At 31.9% G+C, this 15,897-nt stretch overlaps 1 protein-coding gene across 6 annotated transcripts in view; it reads right to left on the bottom strand.

Moving 5' to 3' along the window:
- The window catches only part of LOC131151742 (uncharacterized), a 76,364-nt gene extending 61,264 nt beyond the window's left edge, over positions 1–15,100 (bottom strand). For 3 of the 6 annotated variants that reach the window (XM_058103139.1, XM_058103140.1, XM_058103144.1), the window contains exons 1-2: positions 14,831–15,100; positions 13,820–13,995 (exon numbers count right to left, since the gene is read on the bottom strand). In XM_058103139.1, the coding sequence (XP_057959122.1) occupies positions 13,820–13,995; positions 14,831–14,861 (207 nt within the window). In that variant the 5' untranslated portion in view covers positions 14,862–15,100. The remainder of the gene's footprint in view (positions 1–13,819; positions 13,996–14,830) is intronic. The other 3 variants (XM_058103141.1, XM_058103143.1, XM_058103142.1) reach the window with 1 other exon arrangement.
- Positions 15,101–15,897: the final 797 nt, after the last annotated feature.

Raw genomic sequence — 15,897 nt, 5'->3', positions numbered from 1 at the left:
GAATCAAAGTAAAGGGCTTTATAAAAGTTGCCGATTCCCTTTTTGATTTCTTCTTCCAATGTTAAGGTGCTCTCCCCAATTTCAATGCTGGAAATGGTGTTCAGTCTGCGATAGGCATTCACAGTTTGGTGGAAAACACAAGTTGGCAAGAAGAGATTGCTATGTGTCAACATGTATGACAAAAATTGGTAGGAAAACACAAAGCCTGTGTTTTTTGGTGAACACATCTAGTCCAGGTAGTGTGAAGAATGTAGCATATAAAGCAAAGCTTCCTGTAAAGAGCCTGAAAGTAAAACTTTTTTGGTTGCATTGTTTGGAATATATGTATCTTGTGTTTTAACAAATAATCTTTCTTAACTAGCTTATTACTTGAATTCAAATGATGGTTTTGAAAAAAAAAAATTCTTCCCTGAGCCCGATGCCTCCATCCACTCCATTAAATTTTGGATGGAGACACAGCCAGTCACATACCAAAAATAGGGACATTACAACTCATGCATCTCTAGAATAAGAAAACAAAACATTCCAAAATTTATCTTGCCACCCAAAAATGGAGAAAAAGGTGAACATTAGTCTAATTAGACTCACGGCACAGCATGCAAACATCTAGGCTCAGACCATATCCTTATCAGTAGCAAGTCATTCATAGTAATAAGAGAAGCCTTTGCTTGCCAAACAGCATTATTCAAAGGGAAAGGGCCAGAAATTGAAGGTTTTAGAAGATAAATAATGAAAGACTTAGAAGACACACAATGCGAAGAATCCCTAATCCAAAGCCAAGCATCTCCCCTCATAGTAGGAACAAAAGAACCTTCCATGGCAAGTAAGGAAGTGACCTCATAAACTTTTCTCTCTTATTAAGACTTCGGAAGAAACAGAACTTTCATGAAGAGCCCCCCCCCCCCCCAATTCTCCACTGTAGATTGTCTTAAAAGGCATGGCACCAACAGCTCGAACAGAAAAATCTACCACCCAAGTATCCTCTAAAAAAATTTTTATGACCATTACCCACTTTAAAATGAATAATAGAAAAGAATAGACAAACAACCTCCAAGAACTCACATAGGAAACATGGCACTTTAACTAAATTTAATATATTATGCTAATTTGTCATAACCTAACAATTATATATGTGATTGTTCATGCTAATGTTTCTTTCACAATCAACCCATTTATATCCACTTTAAATGAATAATATAAATAATAGACAAACGGTCTCCAAGAACTCACATAGGAAACATTGCATTTTCACTAAATTTAATATATTATGCTAATTTGTCATAACCTAACAATTATATATGTGATTGTTCATGCTTGCATTTCTTTCACAATTTACCCATTTATATCCTATAGCTTTTTGTCCACAACTACCAAACATACGCCCATGCCAAAAATTTGCACACTTAAGCCCCCATTTGAAACCACTTATTTCACAAGCACTTATAGCACTAATCACTTAAAATAAGTGCTTGTAGAAAAAAGTAATGTTTGGGATGTTCTCCAAACAAAAAAAAAAACTTTTTAAAAAGGTACTAAAAAAGTGGTACTTCTACAATAAGTGGCACCTCCTCCTCATCCCTCTTTGCACACCCTCTTCACCTTGACGCACCCCATTTATCTTTAGTTAAAAAATTATATATTGTTGTATATAATAAAAAATATTTAAAATTTTAATTAAATGTTAGTTAACATAAAATTTCTTGTGTTTTTTGCTTCTTTCCTTTTTTATGGATTTTTCCAATTTTTTTATGGGAGATTTTATTCAGTTATTCTCCTCTTTGTAAATCCTTCTCTTTCCAATTAAGTTTTTTCTTTTGCTATCAGGGAAAAAAATAAAATTAATTAATTTGTTAATTAAAATTATTAATTAAATTATTTAATAGAAAATAGTAATTGAAAATGTTAATTTATTTAACAATATAAGATTTACATAATTAAGTAATCATATATTAATTTTTTAATTATATACATCAAAATATCATAAAATTATTCATAGTATAATAAATATAGATATATACTAGAGCGTTTATATTAAAAGCGGGTATTCAAACACCACTTATTTAGTCAACAATTATAATCAGCAAACTTTTTATACAAAACCAAACAGCACTTACAATTTTTGGCATTTTTTCAAATCAGCACTTACTGAATTTAGTATCACCACCACATCAGGACACTCTTCTACCTTCTCTCTCTCTCTCTCTCTCTCTCTCTCTCTCTCTCTCTCAGTATCCTCTGGCCTCCACCACCAGATGTTGCCAGGGTCAGGATCACATCTCTCATCTCCATTGTTAGATATTAAAATGAATTATAAAAGATATTATAAATGACTAATATTATAAACATAATTAAATAATAAAATATTATAGTTAATTAAAAAATAATCTGCTATATAATAGAAAATATTTAAAATTTAAATTAAATGTTAGTTAACATAATATTAATTCAATTTGTAATTAAATTAAAACATCAAATAGAAAATATAAATTAAAATGTTATTTTATTGAATAATATTATTGTTTACATAATTAAGTCATCATATATTAATTTGTTAATTATATACATCAAAATATAATAAGATAGTTCAGATTATAATAAATATTGATATATACAGCACTTATAACAAGAGTGGGTATCCAAACACCACTTATTAGTCAACACAGTTGTAAATTATCTTCATATTAATGAATTTCTTTTGCTATCAAAAAAAAAAATACTTTTAATCAGCAATTTTTTTGAGACAACCAAACAGCACTTATAACTTTCAGCACTTTTCCATATCAGCACTTATTGAATTCAGTATAACCACCAGATCAAAACTTCCACCCTCCCTCTCTCTCTCTCTCTCACACACACACATACTTCCACTCTCTGCCCTCAGCATCGTCTGGTCTCCAGTCACCACCACCAGATGCTGCCGGGGTCCGGATCACATCCTCCATTTCCATTGTTAGAAATTAAGAGTGAATTTAAAATATATCATAAAACAAATAATTTATAAACATAATTTCATAATAGTATATTATTGTTATTAAAAAAGTACATATTGTTTTATATAGTAGAAAATATTTAAAATTTTAATTAAATGTTAAATAACCCAATATTAAATTAAATCCTTAATTCAAAATAATACTTAAAACATTAAATAAAAATATTAATAAAATTTTAATTTATTTAACAATATAATTGTTTACATATTTAAAACATAATATAAAACTAATAATATTATAAAAATAATTTAGTAATAGTATATTACAGTTATTAAAAAATTACATATTGTTTAATATAATAGAAAATATTTAAAATTTTAATTAAATGTTAGTTAACATAATATTAGTTAAATTGTTAATTAAAAATAATACTTAAAATATTAAATAAAAATATGAATGAAAATGTTAATTTACCAAATAATATAATTGTTTACATAATTAAGTAATCATATATTAATTTTTTAACTATATACATCAAAATATAATAAGATTATTCATATTATAATCTTTCTTTTTTTTTGCTATACACTATACAGGGTATCCAAGCACCACTTTACTTAACTAACACTTTTAATCAACAATTTATTTTCGAAACAACCAAACAGCAATTATACTCTCAGCACTTCTCCAGATCAGCACTTACCATTAGCACTTACTGAACTCACTACTTTTTTGAAAAAGGTACTTTTCTATAAGTTGTTCCAAACGATCTTACTGGTACTAGCACAGAAATTTAATATCTAAAGTTCACTTTTGTGGATTTAATCAATGAGTACAAATATTTTTATGAATGAAGGAAAACTAAAATATATATCCCTAAATTTTCTTTAAAATTTGAACAATAAGAAAAATCATTCAGAAAATATTTCCACCATTTTTAAACCTTCAGATGTTCTGGGAGCACTAAATATATTTTAATTTAAACTATTTTGTATTTTTCAGTATTCTAGTCATATTCTAATTGGTTAAAGATTTAAATTTATACGATGAAATATTTTTTGTTATGACTGAGATATGGTATGATAATTAATTGTGATTTGATCTGAAAACAAATATGAGCATGCATTCACGTAGCTTCGTAATTACAAATTTGGGAATCCAACAAACAGGTTGTCCGCTTTAAGTTTGAAGTTCCTGTAAACACAAAATCTAAAGACATGTGAACAAGTACAGTAAGAACATATGCATATAATAATGTGCTAAGATACTTAATATATTTAATATCTAATTCTAATAAATGCGTTTATAGCCAAAAAGGAAAGGACACATCCTAAAGCACTGGCTGCATATATGGCACATGGTGATTAAAAGTAGGATGTTCATCAGAATGGTTGGTACTCCAGAGGAAGTGATTTTCTCATGTTAGCCCCTGGAAGTTTGTGTCTCAAGTTGCTGATCTTCTCCTTCCTCTCAACCATTTCAAATTGTAATGGCAAGATGTTATGGTTTTGGGAGCATGCCGTAGTGCATGAGGATTCATTGGAGTTGATGGTGCCTCACTTGTTTAAATTTTTCACCTTTCACAATGCGTTATCAGTGCGTGCTTTTTTTTTTTCCTCCTTTGGAGATTCCTTTCTAGGGATTTCCATTTTTTAGGAATATTAATGAATGAGAGATTGACAAGCTTACCACTTTACTCACTGAATCATTTTGCTCCATCCAACAGGGGAGTGAGAGGATGCAGTTTTCTCCCTTTCATACCCTTAAATCTCCTTCATCCAGTTTCTTCCCTTGAAGCCACATCAATTGGCAGGCAAAGGTTCCCTTCAAGATTCAGACCTTTATCTAGACTGTGACTTTGAATAGGATCAATATGCATAATTTGCTTCAGATCAAAAGGCCCTTCAAGGCTCTAAACCATGACATGTGTGCGATGTTTCCTGAGTCCAATCAAATGAATGCCCACCTCTTCCTGAATTGCAGTGCTGCAACCCACATTTGGAGTGCCCTTTTTTCTTGTTCTTGTCAACCTACTTAGGGAGGTGAGCGAGTTTTCGATTGTGAGGCATTGAGGTTTCCATAAAAGCAGGAAAAGAGAGAAGCCATATGGCATAGTTCAGTTTTTGCTATTTTTGGACACTATGGATTGAGAGGAATGCAAGAGCCTTCAATGATCGTAAGACTTCTCTGCCTGATCTTGTAAGGCATTGCCTTACCAAAATTTTACTGGTTGCTTCTTTTGGTCTTTGAAGGACATATTGTCCTCTTAGGTTCGCTGATACTATGATATAATTTTTTTCCTGATCCAAATCAAGCACTAGTGGCATATAACGCAAATTGAGTTTTAAGCTTCTTTAAAAATTTTAAACATATCTGTTAAAACTTGATATACATTGTTAGCCCACAACCTAATAGCTTAAGCTTTTAGGTAAAGTGGTAATCTAACATCAGAGCTGGTTACCAGAAGGCCCTGAGTTCTAGTCTTGTTGCCTGTGTTTATTGTATGGTGTTTAAAAAAACATTATGTTCCCTATCATGGGTGTTATTTATCTTGTGTTTATCTCTCCACGTACTGTCAGGGCTGCACATGTGGAGGAGTGTTAAAGCTTGATATGCATTTTTGGTCCACAAACTAATAGCTTAAGCTTTCAGGTAAAGTGTCTAACAATCTCTAAAGTGCGAGCCATGTAGCCCAAGGAATGTCATATAACCCTCAAAATTATTATGTTCACTATCATGGGTGTTATTTATCATGTGTTTATCTCTCCACGTGCTGTCGGGGCTGCACGTGCAAGGCAGCGCTAAAGCTTGATATACATTGTTGGTCCACAACCTAATAGCTTAAGCTTTCAGGTAAAGTGGTAATCTAACAATGTCTAAAGTGCGAGCCATGTAGCCCAAGGAATGTCATATAACCCTCCTGCGTTTAAACATATGCTGGGTATTTTAGCTAAGAGGAGTTTAATAAAGTCCAATTCAGCCCTTCTGGGGAAAGTAGTTATGGAGGTTTGGAAAAAGATGATTTCTACAGGAGGGTGATGATAACCGCCTAGAGGCTAGAGCGGCGTAATGGAATTTCTCATTAATTCAACAGTTCTCAGAAAGCGGCATCTGGTCAAGCACCTACAATTCCTATTCCCAAATCATGGGTGAGCTTCCTCTATCCATGGAAGAACTCCTGCCTAACATTTTTTCCAGCAAGGTTGGTGTTCTTTTCCTCAGTTTACTTCATTTAGGGTGGATGATGGATTGCAAATTCATTTTTGCAATGACAGTGGTCCAAAGCCTCTCACCAGAATTTATTTCTGATCTCTTTCTGCCAATAATGACAGGGCAAGAGTTATGATTTTTAATGCATGACAGGTTTGGATGCATTGAGAGACGCCAGTTTGTTAGACCTGTTTACAAGAAAGGGAGGTGGATTCTATGTTTCTATGGATGCTTTTTAAATCTGTTTTACTATTGCAAGAGGTATGATGTTCAGGAGGATGGCGTCAGATGAAGGCTGGATGGTAGTGGCCTTTTTTTGTGGGGGTTAAGAAGTTCTATGGGGTGTTCTGTAAGGAATTCATTGTGAAATCCCATTGGAAGGCTGTTTGGAGATCTAATGCAGCCAATGCCTCTAAAATATTTTTTTTCTTCTGGATTATCCCAAAAAAAAAAAAAATTATGCAAATGAACCAAGGGTATTTCAAAGAACCCTGCTACCAATAAAGATATGTTACCTATCCAGAGAATGTGTCCATTTACTTTATCTAAATTTCCAAATAGATGAAATTAAAGAGAAAGGAGCATATGAGCATATCCCTAAACCCGTCAAGGGTGAGTTAGAACTGAGATCTTCAAGTTTCCTTGAGGACATGGGCATTTAGTTAATCCTTTGAAGCAGGAGGTCAAGGTGTCTTTTACCAGTACGGCATACAAACAGGGAAAAAAAAAAGTCCAAAAAGAGTTGCTGGAGTTGGCACCAAATATCAGCTATAGGGGTTAGACGCTGGAGTACTGTAGGAGCAAAACTGCTATTAGTTATAAAACAGATATTAGGGAGGCGTCGTCTCGGCTAGGTCTTCTCCTAATCTTGTTTTTTTCGCAAGAGACTAAGCTTGATACTGTGAACAGGTTTGTGGCTAGGGGCTCTTGACATACATGAACATTATAAGGACGAGGAGTACAATTCTTCAAATGGCTCAACCATGGGGCTTTAATTTTCTAGGATACTGTTGTGCTTCTAGGGTTTTGATTGTCTTTTACAGTCTTTTTCCCCCTCTATTTTAGTGAATTCAGGAATAAGTGAACCCATTCCAGTTGGGGACAGCACTGAGGGACCTTTGGGGCTGCAGGCTGGGACTTTACTAATTTCCTACCTTGGTCTCCCTCTTGGAGATAAATTCAAAGACGGAGTTTAGGACCCCATCAAAGAAAGATCTGAGATGAAGCTGGCCAGCCAGACAAGGAATGGGGTTACCTGCATTAAGAGCACCTTAACAAATTTTCCAGCTTGTTGTGCCCCTCTTCCATATCCCTTGCTCAATTGCTAGAAGGTTAGAGGGGATTCAAAAAAGATTCCTTCAGGAGAATTCAGGAGAGGAATTCAAGCATCATCTTGTCAAACGGAGCACTGTAAAACATCCTATCAGATATAGAGGCATAGGAATCAATATTTTCTCTATTTTCAACAAAGCACTCCTTGGGAAATGGCTTTGAAGATTCATGAAGGAGAATGATCAGCTTTGGAGGGGAATCATTGCTTCAAAATATGGTCTTGAACATAATGATTGGACCACTGAAGCTGGGAGAGGAGCACATGGTGTTGGAGTTTGGAAATCACTCAAGAAAATTTTGGATGATTTCTCCCCAATCAGTGTTCAAGTGGGGAATGGGGAAAATATTCCTTTTTGGAAAGATATCTAAAGTGGCAAATCTCCCCTTAGCATTAAATTCCATTCCATTTTCAGTCTGTCAGGTAACAAGGATGCCCTTATTAGTAATCATTTTTGAATTTTTAGCAAGGGACTTTTCTCGAACATTCCCTTGATTAGAAATGTTTTTGAGTTGAGCAACTTACAGATTTCTTTGGTCACTTATACGAAAATCAAGACAATATTAACAGCATATGTATGGTCAGATCATGCTCTAGGAAGCTCACTTACGAAAAAAAAAAAAACTTGCAGTAATTTTCTCTGGAAGCCATCTAGAAAACTGCAGCCCCTACCAAAAGTTGCTTTCTTTTCATGGGAGGCCGCTCTCTAGAAATTCTTACCATGGATAACCTGCAGAAAAGGTGATTGCCTCTTGTTAACAGGTGTTTCTTGTTTTCGTTAAGTGCTGAGCTTTTTTATCCCAACCTCTTAAACTGCTCCAACCAGAGTCTTTTGGCACTTGGCCACTTCTTTGATCAGGTAGCAGAGGGTTACGGCCGAAGCAGTGAAAGAAGAGCTGGAGGCCTGGAAAGGTATCCAATCCAGCAAGGAGAAAAAACAAAAAAAAAAACAAAAAAAAATTTGCCCCCCATCCCCCTTGGCATCTTTTGGTTTGTGTGAAGGGAAAGAAATAAGAGAGAGGGCTTTTAAATGATCGACCACATCCATTAATATTGCTAAATACCAACAGACTGCTACCATGACCAGATGGCATAGTGGTTTATTTTTGGTTGAATATCTTGCAATTCTTCATCTTTTTGACACCCTGCAATGCGGGTAATTTCCCTTGTTTGTTGATACTTGGGACAGAATCCCTTGAAACCCTATAATGAATCTTTTACTCGCTGATTTTTTTTAAAAAAAGGGAAAGAAATTAAAGGAACAGAACAATTTTGATTTTTCTCATCTAGGATACTCATTGTGCTCTTAAATCTTATCATTAGATGAGTTGTATGTCGTGTATGGTTTTTGCCCTCCTTGACGGTTTATAGTTGGTGATTTTAACGTTGTTAGATTCCAGTGGAGGAAATAGGGGGCTGTAGATCTAGGCTCTAGAATTCTGATAGATTTACCACAGATTGTGGGTTCAGGAATCTCCCATGGCATAATGCCCATCTTATCCTAGTCGAATTTCCTTTTTTGCAGGAGATACTTTCTTGACTGGTATCCCATCATTTCATATTATGTCATAGTCTAGTAAGATTAATTGGGCCCCAATTGGTTTTGAGAACATGTCATTAGGGTTTGTTTGGAAACACTTACGTAGAAGTGTTTTTCAGAAAAAGTGCTGAATTGGAAAAGTACTCATAACAAGTATTGAATTGGAAAGGTGCTGAGGCGGTGTTTGGTTGTGTTTAAAATAAGTGGTACGCTTACTTTTATTAGGTTTATGATTATTTCAGAATATATTTTAAATTAAAAAATATTAATATTTTCTAATTAACAATAACATTAATAATTAATTATTTTTAATTAAAATTTAAACATTTTATTTAAATAAAATAACTTTTTGATCATAAAAAAGAAAATAAACAATAACATAAAAATATTATTTTTAATTAACAATACTCTTGTAATCAATGTTTATTATAACACATGACTATCATATTAATTTATAAAATAATAAATGATTATTTTTAATATTAATAATTAAACTGATAATTAGAGTAATTTTTAATTAAAATTTAAACATTTTATATTAATTAAAATAATATAATATTATAATTTTTTAATTAACAATAATCTTGTTAATAATTTATATCATTTGATTATCAAATTAATTTATGTTGAAAATAGTGTTGATAAATAAACTAAACTAAACTAAACTAAATTTTTTAACTTATTTAATATTAATTTAAATTAATAGATGGTTTTTTCATTCGAAAATTGAACTATATTTCACTTATAATTAATATGTTATAATACATAATAAAAAAATGACTATTTCCGAATATATTCAATTTTAAAATATAATATTTTAAATTATATAATGTTTTTAATTGTCAATTTAATTAATAATTATGTTAATTGTTATTTTTTTAAAATTTAAATATTTTTATAAAGTAAAAATAATATAATATTATTTTTTAATTAACAAGAATCATGTTCTTAATGTATATTTATAGCATATGATTATCATATTAATTTATGTTAAAATAGTGTTATTAATTAAATTATTATTTTTAAATTTTTAAAATATTAATTCAAATTAATAGATGGTTCTTCTTCATTCAAGAATCAAATATGCCTCATCAATAATTAATATGTTATAATATATAATAAAATAATATATGATTATTTTTTAATATATTTTTAAATTACAAAATAGTCATTAAAACTTCTTATATTTACAAAACTGACCCCGCGTATAAATAATGTCACTTTTAAGTGTCTAAAAGCTATCTTTCATTACTTCTCAAAATTCACTTAGAAAGTTCTTTAAGAAGTTTTTCAAATTCATTACATCTCAATATTAATTAAAATAATACATTATTATTATTTAATTAAAAATAATCTTGTTATTAATTTATATCATATGATTATCAAATTAATTTAAGTTGAAAATAGTATTGATAACCAAATTAAATTTTAATTTATTTAATGTTAATTTATATTAATAGATGATTCTTTTCATTCGAAAATTGAACTATATTTCACTTATAATTAATATACTATAATACATAATAAAAAAATGACTATTTTCTAATATATATTTTAACTTTAAAATATTATATTTTAATTTATATAAATATTTTTAATTAGAAATTTAATTAATAATTATGTTAGTTGTTATTTTTATTAACATTTAAATATTTTTATTAAGTAAAAATAATATGATATTATTTTTTAATTAACAATGATCTTGTTCATAATGTATATTTATATCATATGATTATCATATTAATTTATGCTAAAATAGTGTTATTGACTAAATTATTATTTTTAATTTTTAAAATATTAATTCAAATTAATAAATGGTTCTTCTTCATTCAAGAATCGAATGTCTCATCAATAATTAATATGTTATAATATATAATAAAATTTCTAATATATTTTTAAATTACAAAATAGTCATTAAAACTTCTTATAATTACAAAACTAACCCCTCCTATAATTAGTGCCACTTTTAAGCACCAAAAAATTATCTTTCATTACTTCTCAAAATTCACTTAAAAAGTTCTTTAAGAAGTGGTTTTGGAAAAGCACTTTTTGCAATAAGTGCTTGTTACAGTACAAGCCAAACACTACTTTTTTGTAGAAGTACGTATTTTAAGTGATAAGTGCTCAGCACTTTTTTTTCAAGTGCTCCCAAACAGTACTCATCCGTCTATACATTATTTGTTCAATGAAACTTAAAGAGGCTATTCAGTGCCAATATGGGAGGGTTTTAAGTTGTTAGGAACAAAATTGAAGCATCTTAAGAAGGTTCTTAGAAAGTGAAACTTAGTGATTTTTGAGAATGTCAAAGTTACGAAGACTATTATCTTCCATGATATTGTGTGTATGGATAGGAGAAGGATTCGAGAGGGTCGTATGGATCTGAGGTTTAAGGTGTTTCTTTGAAGAAAGAGTTGCATGATACGATGTTTAAGATAGGAATTTGATGCAAAAGACTAGGTTTATGAAGGTGATTGCAATTTTAGAATTTTTCATAGCATAGACGATGGGAAGAGAAGGAAAAAGTGATTGAAAAAACACAAAAAAAGGAATCTAGCGTGGATGACGGTATTTGGCTTGATTGTTTAGAAGATTACAGGTTTCTTCAAACATCTTTGCACAGAGAAAGATGATTATAGGCCTATGATGAAGGGTTTGGAGTGGTGTCCAATTTTTTATGATGTCTCGGTTGGATAAATCTCTCTATAGAGGTGGAAGTAAGGTGTTGGGGATGGAGAAAGACAAGGCCCTTGGTACGAATAGCTTTAACATGGCAATTTTTTCAGGACTGTTAGGATGTGGTAACAGATGAATTGTTGAAAATTTTCAGGAATTTTATGTGAAAGGAGTTATTGATTAGAAAATTAATTCAAATTTTATTACATTAGTGTTCATACGATTATTGGTGCAGTTCTTGTAGATAGGCTGACTGTGGTTTTAAGGGATACCATCCCTCAATTCTCACTCTCAACATGTCTTGTGGGGGATAGCCAAATTTTGGATGTCGTTTCGGTGGCTAATGAGGTGTTTGAAAACGTGCATAAAAAGGAAGGATAACTGCATAAGGGAATCATCTTTAAATTATATTTTGAAAAGGTTTATGATCTTATTTGTTAGAATTCTTTAGACAAGGTTTTGGTTAGGAAGAGCTTTGGTACTGGGTAGAGATGTTGGGTCAAGGGTTGCTACTCTAGTGCTTTCTCTGTCATTATTAATGGGGAAACGGGAACCTAGTTTCAGCTTTGAGAGGTGTTAGCCAGAATCATACTTTTTTGTTCTCAATGTTGCAAGCAGGTTGGTAGATAGGGCTGTGGAGAGAGATAATGTGCACAATATTGCAGTGTGATGTGAGGAGGTTGTGAGAAAATGAGGAATTGTAAGAGAAAAAGAAAAAGGAAGGGAAAAAATACAGTTAAACAAAGAAAAAGATAGTAGAACAAACCCCATACCATGAAAGTTCTTTTAATGGACACAGCCTAACCATCAGGTTAGTTAAAGCATAATTATATATTAATCCAATAGTTTTAAATTTTGTGGATCACACAGCAACTTAACATGGTGTTATAGTCAATACAATGTCAAGGTCCAGTGTCCACAGCTAAGGACCAGCCCTTTTTATTCAAAATTTCCACGTGCTCTCTAAGGAATTGAACGACTCATATGTAGGGGGAGGATTAAACCATTGTGACACTTCTGTTAAAGCTTGATTTACATTGTTAGCCCACAACCTAATAGCTTAAGCTTTTAGATAAAATGATAATCTAACATGGTATCAAAGCCAATTTCCAAGAGGTCCTGGTTTCTAGTCTTGTTGCCCGCATTTATTCTGTGATATTTAAAAAAAATTATTATGTTCCCTATAATGGGTATTATTTTATCATTTGTTTATCTCTCCACGTGCTGTCGGGCTGCACGTGCAGAAGAGTGTTAAAGCTTGATATACATTGTTGGCCCACAACCTAACAGCTTAAGCTTTTAGGTAAAGTGGTAATCTAACAACTTCAATCTAGCAACTTAAACCTTTAGCTAAAGTGGTGACCTAATAAGAAGGCTCAAAACTGAACTAAGAAACCAAAATTATTATTTATTGAAAGATGAAACCTGAATAACATGAAGGGGCTATATTTATGGAAGCTATAAAGCCATGATAAGAAATATAAACTTTCAATTAGCAACCAAGACAGAAGTTTCATGAAACAGCACTTAGGGTCTTTTGTGTCAGGGAGTCCACCAAAACAAGAAGTGTCCAAACAATCAACAGTGTGATGCTTGGGATGGCCTTGTCTATAATTCTTGATTTCCTTAATGTACTTCCTCAACCAGTGTTATTTTTCTTCTTCTTGTTCTTTCTGTTGTTCGGCATCCTCTTGATGCACTGTTTTCTTTAATAAAATTAACTTTTCTTTGCTGATTTAGAAAAAAATTATTCTCATACCATGAAAATCCTAAAAAAAAAGTAACAATTTGGTGCAAATAGATATTTGTGAAAATCAGTTAGTATCCATTCAGATCCAAAAGCAATTGCATAATTACAGTCTACAATAACAAATAAAAAAAATTTAGTTGAACAATTACCAGCCCAAAGCCAAACAATCCCAAAATTACTCCAAAAAATTAAACACAAACACAAATTTAACAATCCCAATACAATTAATATCCCACACAAATGCTATTTTGCCCTTTCTTGTGGTGTCATGGTTTCATCAAAGACTCAAGCCCGAGCTTCAGTTAACCTTTCAATATGAAGAAAGTTTAATATTCACGTGGATGAAGTTTATATAGAAATCAAAAATAGGTTGAAAAGACAAACACCTGTTTCGCCACTAGTTGCTGTTGAGGAAGTGAGGGGTCATCCCGTGCAGAGGATTTTGCCGGTAGCATTGGATCAACCAAGTAATCTAACAATGCCTGAATGGTGTCCTCAATGGGGCTTACACCTGATGAATCCATGGACTTCGCAGTACAATTGAGAGACACAACTCTTTCCACTGTTAAATATAAAAAGCTAAAAAAGTCAAATATCTTAAGTCTACTTTCAGATAAGCAACAAAAACAATAACCATAAAGCCTTCAGTCCCTTGGGAGCAGTTGACTAAACGAATCCTCTTCAGTCATCCTGTGCAATTTAGGGCAACATCCTCCCAAGGTCGGAGAGATCTCAGAATGTATAATTTATTTTTAGATAAAAGAAAAATATCATTATTTTATAATAAAGTGGCAAGTACAGGGATCAGGTGACAAAAATCCTCCTAAAAAAACATAAAAAAGGCAAGAAACCGTTAAAAAAACGAAGCCCCCTCAATCTCATCACACATCAATCAATGCACCCCTGGAAAAAAAACCAAATGTCAAACAATAGACTGATGCAAAAAAGGACTAGACATTTTCCTTCTGCTGAAAATTCTAGAGTTATATTCTAACCAAATACGCCACGCCATGGCAAAAGGAACACACGTCCAACTATCTTCAACTCCTTCAGCCCTTCAAAGCCCATAAATTTATGAAGAAAATAACTTCTCCAGTGAAAAAAAGGCATACCTAAGACTCCCCTAGTGAAAAAATTCAAACACGAGTTTTCTCGATACAGAACAGTTGGTATATTACAACAGCAATAACAACACCGATAATAATAACGAGGAGAAGTAGAAGGAATAAACAAAATTGAATCCCTTCAAACTTAAAATCCTCTCTCCCTCTAATAAAAATTATCTTTCAACCTTCTTTAAAATGTGAAAGTAACCTCTACAACAAAGTCAATCTAAGGCAAATGTGATTGTGCCTTCTGAAAATCGATTATTACATCATGCATGCACGCATACATACTCCATCCGACAAGCAAGCTAAAATATCGCATTCAATGAAGAAGACAGCTACAGCAACAACATTACAATGAGGTCCCCCTGAAAATCGAACGTGTCAGATAAAACCCTAAATTTCCGAATTTACTCCCGGCTCGTTCAAACAATGACAGCTCAAACCACTTCATCAAAGCCAAAAAAAAAACTCAAAAACTAAAAAATCTAAACCCTAGACAAGCAAAAGAGCTAAAAATGCAAGATACACATGCAGAAGAAATTGCATTTTCGAGGTCGAGACAGATCATAGCAACACAAAAAGCAAAGTAAAAGCATAAGATCGTACAATGAAAATGTCAGTTTGCCGATCAAGCCAGCACAAGCTGCCACAACCAACTTCTACCTACGCTTGTGTGGAGAAGGTTTGGAAAGAGAGAGAGAGAGGGAGAGACGAGGCTGAATGGAAACCGAAAGTGTTCGCTTGACTCGCTTTGTCAGTGAGGACAGTGAAGGGTTTTGGTCGCGTGCACTTTTTCGTGTGGAAAGGCGCGAAGCTTTTTGATTGACAGCCGCTACACGAAGGCAATTCTGTAAATTTAAATATATATATATATATATATATATATACATTTATTTATTTTGTGTTGTATTGATGGAATTTGACAGTCTTTTATCTTTCTTGTTAAAAAAATTCTCCAATAAAATTATTAAATTAATTGCCTAAACAGTTTTAAATTCTAATAATTAATCAAGAACACAAAAGCATATAACAAGGAGTATGAAAATTTTATCTCAATTTATTTTTATAACTTTATTAATTGTCTAAATTTGGCATGTGTGTCATACAAATAAATAAATAATTATATGTATTATCATAAATTAATTGTCTACTTTTTTATCAAATTCTCTTCTCATCTATAATTAATAAAGGTAACACACTATTCAAAAATTCGACTCGAATCTAAAACTTGATTATTTTTTAATTTAAATCGAGATCAAAACTACTTTAATAGGATATTTTTAAGATTTTAAAGCATAAATTTATATATTCATTTATCAAATATTTTATTTTTGTGATTGTTGGATATGTGCAAT

Source organism: Malania oleifera, chromosome 3 (assembly GCF_029873635.1).
Source record: "Malania oleifera isolate guangnan ecotype guangnan chromosome 3, ASM2987363v1, whole genome shotgun sequence".
NCBI lineage: Eukaryota > Viridiplantae > Streptophyta > Magnoliopsida > Santalales > Ximeniaceae > Malania > Malania oleifera.
Note: the sequence above shows the minus strand (reverse complement) of the source record. Positions and strands in the feature narration are given on the sequence as shown.